The 6,716-nt window shown below is 40.9% G+C and overlaps 1 protein-coding gene across 6 annotated transcripts in view; it reads left to right on the plus strand.

Moving 5' to 3' along the window:
* MGAT4A (alpha-1,3-mannosyl-glycoprotein 4-beta-N-acetylglucosaminyltransferase A) overlaps positions 1–6,430 on the plus strand; it is a 126,227-nt gene extending 119,797 nt beyond the window's left edge. For all 6 annotated transcript variants that reach the window (XM_038551073.1, XM_038551071.1, XM_038551072.1 and 3 more), the window contains 2 exons: positions 929–1,041; positions 1,157–6,430. In XM_038551073.1, coding sequence (XP_038407001.1) covers positions 929–1,041; positions 1,157–1,183 — 140 coding nt within the window. In that variant the 3' untranslated portion in view covers positions 1,184–6,430. The remainder of the gene's footprint in view (positions 1–928; positions 1,042–1,156) is intronic.
* The last annotated feature ends 286 nt before the right edge of the window (positions 6,431–6,716 follow it).

Below are 6,716 nucleotides of genomic sequence, written 5' to 3' on the forward strand. Positions count from 1 at the left end.
AAAATAGCAACCACTAGCAGCCAATGGAAAAAGAAACTACTTGCAACAATGCTAATGGAAGAAAACACCCCTTGATTTTATGATTGCACATAAGTGCAATATGCATATGTTTTGCAACCCAGATTTTTTTTTCTTTTATATTTTGCAACCCAGATTTTTATGCTAGGCTCCAGTTGTGATGCTTAGAATCCTGAAATTATCTGTGGTTAAAAGCTAGTTATAAATGACAAAACATGGCCCAGAACAAACCATTTTTCTGTCACTTTTTCAATAGCATTTTGTTGTGGTTTTAGAATATTCCTCACAGCAAGAAAAATTGGATACAGAGCCTGGTACCTTTTTATAGAACATCTTGGTCCTATCCCTAAGGAGAGCTTTTTCAGTTTGTAACTTATCATAGGAGCTTTCTATTAGAACCTCCTGGAGGAGGTATCACTTCATAATCCCTTCTAGAAGTGACACAGGGATAAAATACATACAGATTGAGCCCGTGCACAAGGCCAACCATAGTATGTATGTCTGCAAGCATTGAAACGTGTTATTACTAACTTAAACCTCAAAGGGTCAGACTAAGAGATAATACAGAATATACTTTGGTAGGGCTTGGTTAAGTCACATTTTATCAAAAACCTACATGTTCAAACATTTTTGATGCAAGAACAAATTATATATATATATGTATATATATTTAATTTGCAATAGGAAAAAGTATAGCTCTGCCTCATCTAATAGGTTGCTTCTAATGTAAACTTATATATACTTCATGAAAAATTTGAAAGTTGAATACAAGTAGAAAGAAGGGAAAAGTTAACCCAGGCCCTGTCTGACGATGTCCACTGGAGATATTTTGTTTTTCGTCCCTGTTTTAAGTCCTATTTAATGTGTGCTGTTTTAGTCTAACCAACACATGTTGATTTTTATTTTGAAGGGAAATTTGAGAATGGTGTTGCCGAAGGAATGGTGGATCCCAGGCTAAACCCCATTTCAGCGTTTCGACTTTCCGTTATTCAGAATTCTGCTGTTTGGGCCATTCTTAATGAGGTAAGACAATGTGTGCTATTGGTACACTGCTTAGAAGGTACATTTTTTTTTTTTTACCATATTTTGATTTCATGCGTAAGACCTTTATTGTACTTCTCGTTATTTTGTATTTCAGATTCATATTAAAAAAGTCACCAACTGACCATCTGCTAAGAAACCAGTACATATTTTTTCCTGTGAAATTGTTAATTAAAGATAGTTAAGCATGTACCTTTTTTTTTTTTTTTTTTACTTGAACACTACCTCTTGTGAAATCTACTGTAGATAAGATGATTGTCATTTCCGCTTGGAAAGTGAACGTCCCATGGATAATTGCATTCATTCAAACCTAAGCTGTCCTCCAATTTTAACTTGACTCAAACATTTTACAATTATGACAGCCTGTTAATATGACTTGTACTATTTTGGTATTATACTAATACATAAGAGTTGTACATATTGTTACATTCCTTAAATTTGAGAAAAATTAATGTTAAATACATTTTATGAAGGGGGTACTTTTGAAGTTCATTTATTTTACTATTATAGACCCTCTTTTATAGATTATCAGGGATTATATATATATAAATATATAAATATACATAAAAATGTTATGGAGTTAATTTATTAGAAACATTTAAGAAGTACATATTTTTGTGCAGTAAATTTTTGAATCAATACTTTTTTTGAAAAGTTACCTTGCTTTTTTAAGTTCTTTCTATATTTTTCTTTGGAAATGCAAACATTACAAATTAATGCCATTTTTCAAATGCACTGCCATTTAAGAATGATTCTAGATTGATTTCCTAACCGAAGTACTTTTATAATTGCAGTGATTCAGAACAAACTATTTTCAAAGGCATTTGTCATTCCGTAAAGCCAAGATTTTAAAGACCAATGTCCTTCTTGAGGGTTATTTTACTATATACTGTTTATGGTGTAAAAAATCAGTCTGATAAATTTTAATGTGTGGGGGTCATGCATTCAACCCAAATTACCATGGACTCAACTCATTACATTCCCTCTGATATGCTCTGATATGTAAGATGACAAACTCTATTTTCTTTTTAAATCTTTGTCTTGAATCCATGAGTTAGATGCATTATCTCTCGTTGATCCTTTTATATCTGCACCCATTTTATGAGTTGACAAAATGTTTTCTAGGCAATATTATTGTATGAGTCAAAATCACTTAATTTTCAAGAAAAATAAAATTGTAATATTGGTTTTTAGGGAGAGGTATTGTAACAGTTGTATGTTTTTCCAAAACGATTTGTTCTGTTGCATTATGAACTTACAAGTAAATTCCTATCTGAAGAGTACTTAAAAGCTCTTAGGCAATTCCAAATGTTATTACTACTGTAAACAAAAATACTATCAGCCTTAGCAATCAGTGATCTTTACAAAAGTATTTTACTTTTAGGAAGTTCCGAATTATCAGCATCGGTTCCCAGCCAGCCTGGTATGCCTGGGGTGGGGGTGGGGGTGGGGGTTGCAGGTGGGTTACAGGTAGACGTGCAGAGATTGATCCCCTGAGCTCTCCACTAGCCAGTGGCTGAGGCTGGAAGTGCCAGCTGTTGCCTCTTGCCTGGAGTTGTTTCCGTGGTTTCACAGGATGCTGAACAAAGAGCTTTCAGACAGCCTTGCTCTGTACAGTGTGATGGAGTGAGAAGTGTGGGAGACACATAGGGTACAGGTCTTTCCATTACTTGTGTTGGAATCGTTAGTTACTTTCCTGGATTAGAAAGTTACCCGTTGCCACTAATAATTTTTATGTCCAAGTCTAGTTAAAATTTTTTTACTGGGTTTCTTAAATTTACTTTTCGCTTTCTTTGAGTTTTGTCCTCAAGCTTTCCTGGCCTGATGCCTGTAGGCCAGTTTCGTGTGAAAAGAACCTTTTGTTATAAAATTTGGGCAGCTGCTTCACACACTGACCCGCTGCTAGAAGGGCCAAGCGTCAGGAGGGAAGCCCTGGGGGTGGGCTGCGAAGTCCCCTGGCCTCCCTGCTTGCACGGTAGCCTGCCCTGGCTTTGGGGAGAAGGACTGTGCTCTGGAAACCCGGGGTGGGGAGGTGGAGGCGGGGCTGGGGGTGGATGGTGGCTGCAGCTCCTCACCCTGCTTCCCGGCTCTGCCTTTGGACTGGGGAGCCTCACTAGCCAGCTCCTCCCTGGGTTCACGCTCAGCCTCCACTCCCGGCCTCAGCTCCCCTCCCATTCCCCAAGGCTCCTTTGAGCCACATCCCCCCAGCTTTCAGTCTCTGTGCCCCCCCCCCCCCCATGAATTTTTGGCCAGGAGTGCCGGGCACGAGTGCGGGGCGAGGGTCTGCAGGCCCCTGGGGACCAGCTGCTCCAGCCCACACACCTTTCTTTTTAACTCTCTTTACCTAGGGTCCTTGCCCCCTTCTCCCCCTCCCCCCCAGCCGTCCCGTTTTGGGTTGTTCATGAGGAGTGTGTGTGTGTGTGTGTGCGCGCGCGCACGTACACGTGTGCACATGCACATTCTTCCACGTGCCAGGCTTCAAGCTGGGCGGGGGCAAGCCTGCAACTCGCCCTTCATCTCTGGTGCAGAGGTGCTCCGATCCTCTCATTGTCGGTCTCTCCCTTCCCCCACTTCCTCCGGAGACCCTTAGAAATGGAAACAGTCCTGTCTTCCTCAAGCAGGCGGCAGCCCTCAGGAGTAGCTGGGGAGTGAAGTCTGGGGATAGAACCTGGAACTGAGGGGAGCATACAGTTGGCCTCGAAAGGACACTGAACCACTTTTTTTTAAATCAGAATCGTGAGTGGGGAAAATGTCCAATGGTGTCCAGTATATAATAACATATAGAGAGAAATAAATCATGGTTTGCATCTAGTGTTTATTTCCCATAAGCTGTTCTGGCCCCAGAGCTGCCCTGTCCCATATGGCAGCAAGGAGACGGAGGGTGACCAGGTAAATTTAAACTAAGAAAACCTTCAGCTCTTCAGTCACAGCAGCTGCAGTTCAGGTGCTTGTTAGCCTGGACAGGACAGCACAGATACAGAACCTGCAGTCACTACAGAAAGTTCTGGAGGGACAGCACTGTGTCAAGAGCACTGGTGTGAACACTTTAGAAACCAGAGTAATGACTTCTGATGAGGAGGGCAGGAGCAGGCATGCAGAATGTATCACAGTGCATTGAGGAGTATTGTCACTGAGAAGCTTGAGGATTATTTCTGGGATTCTAAGACCCCAGATTTCTGAGGTCTCTGGGTCTCACATGCTGTATATATTTTTTAAGATTTTATTTATTAAAGAGAGACACAGAGAGAGGCAGAGACACAGGCAGAGGGAGAAGCAGGCTCCATGCAGGGAGCCTGACAGGGGATTTGATCCCAGGACTCCAGGATCAGGCCCTGGGCCGAAGGCAGTACTAAACCGCTGGGCCCCCCGTGCTGCCCCTCTTGTGTTATTTCAGCATGCTCGGTGCTGTACTGTGTAGTCAAGAACAATGGTTTCAGGCAGTGAGATCGAAAAGCTTTGGAAAAAATGAATGCACATGGATTATTTTGCAGGCAGGCTGTAGACACATACAACCACGGAGAGGTCTTTGAGAAGGGTGCAGCTTTTCAGATCAGTGGTTGCACCATGAGTGATCAGAAGGGGTCTTCATTTCAAGAACCTTCTGCAGTGTTCTGAGGGGCTTTTTGATTTGTCATCACGAAATGTTGTCTCCCAACCGTGCTATCCTCAAAGGCAAGTTTGCTTACCATGGAAACAGCATATTTGGAGAGACTGCTCTACTTGACAGCAGGGTGGGTTTGTAGTAGCCAGAATTCTACAGATGACCCTCAGGTACTGTGGATGATCGCCTGGCCCTTTGCATGTGGGCGGAAGCAGTCTTACCTATACAATATCACCCATAATTATGTTATATAGTGAAAGGGACATTATCTGGGGGCAGCTAATCTAACTGTGTGAGCCCTTTAAAAGCCATTCTCAGGCTGGTAGCATAAGTTAGAGATGCAAAGCAGACGGACTCAAGGCACCACTGCTGATTTGAGATGGGAGGCACCACAGGAGAAGGAACACAGTTGCCTGGAAGGAGCCGAGAGGCCTCAGCCGACAGCCAAGGGAATGGGAAGTACAGTCCTACAGCCACCGAAACTTGATTAGTCAACAACTTGAGCGAGCTTGCAAATAGTCTTCTCCAGCAGAGGAGAGCCCAGCCCTGCCAACACCGTGATTCCAGCCTTGTGAGACCCTACACTGAGAGAACTCGAATCAAGCCTGCCCTGACTTCTGGCCTGTAGAACTGAGATAATAAATAGGTATTGTGTTAAGCCTCTGAATTTGTGGTGATTTCTTATGCAGCAATAGAAAAAAATTGTATTTAAAAGAGGGGAGTTGGAAAAGTCTTCACCCTTGATTGCCTATAGTTAACTTAGAGATCTCTCTATAATCACATGAATCAAGTCTTACACTAGCAAACTTATACCGGTGGGCCTCCTCTGGGGTTTCTCTGCCAGAGAATCTCAAGTAGTATTGATTGGAAGTTTGTTGCCAAAAACTTGAGTATCTTAGCAATGTTCTGTAAAGAAACTGCTAGAATGGGATTGTTCTCATTCCAGAATGAGGACCCAGTGTATATGGAATCTTTTTCCTGGGAAAGGTAATACTTTGTGTACTGATTTAGTCTGCTCTGAGCCTGTTCAGTATATTATTAAAAGTTGATGAACAGTGGCATTTTTAAAGAAGGATTAGGAGAGGAAAAAAAATCTGCCTTTAGAGATCGGATAATCTACTCTGCATCGAAGAACATACTTTTTCTTAAAAAACTAAAACTTATTTTATTGTGTAAGCACGGATCAAATCCTGTATGTGCCAACCAAATTTTTGTACTTTGCAAATATTTTCCAAAATACCTCTAAGACATTAATTGCTAATGAAGTTTGTATTTTATTTTGGTTTGTATTTTTACTCTATTGCCATACCCTTGATAGAAGAACAGCAGAGCTAAAGGGAAGAAAATAGAGGCTAAGACTGTCAGAAAGTTAGAAATTGGAAGTCATAATCATCTTCGTGTTCTAGAGGAACTCAGATAACCCAGCTCTTTCTTTTATAGAAAAGTAAATTTTTTCAAGCTATGTAGCATTATTTATAGTGTGTGAAATTTGATAGCTGTACAGTTTTAATTACTACTTTTGATATATGACATGATAACCAGTATGCTTACTTATTTCTTTAATGCATGTGAACATACAAGGCTGAGAAGACTATGACCACAGTATTAAAAAAAAAAAAAAAAAGGACTTGTTATATATATATCCCTGTCATCAATACCTTCTTGCCTGAAATACTCCACCTTTTTGGGGCACTAACTAGATCATTTTCAAGGAAACAAACAGGAAAGAGCTGGCAGTCCAGTGTGTGTGTGTGTGTGTGTGTGTGTGTGTGTGTGTGTGTGAACAATTTAGAAGACATTGTCCAAGAAAGTAAGCTGGGTATTGAATGGAAAGCACTTTGTGAAAAGTACCGTTCTCGGTGTTGTTCATATTGCAGTAAAAATGTTAATAGTGGTGCTAAAATTGTTCTCCAAGTAAAGGTTAGTTGTTGTGGGGAATAGCTAATGACACTCTTGGACATGAGGCAGGCTACTTTATGTGTCACTTGCTCCTGGTTGGGTTTTGTTTTTTTTTTTTTTTTTTTGGTATTTATTAATAATTAGCAAATCCCTCCGG

The sequence above is a fragment of the Canis lupus genome, chromosome 10 (genome assembly GCF_011100685.1).
Source record: "Canis lupus familiaris isolate Mischka breed German Shepherd chromosome 10, alternate assembly UU_Cfam_GSD_1.0, whole genome shotgun sequence".
In the NCBI taxonomy this organism is placed as follows: Eukaryota; Metazoa; Chordata; class Mammalia; order Carnivora; family Canidae; genus Canis; species Canis lupus.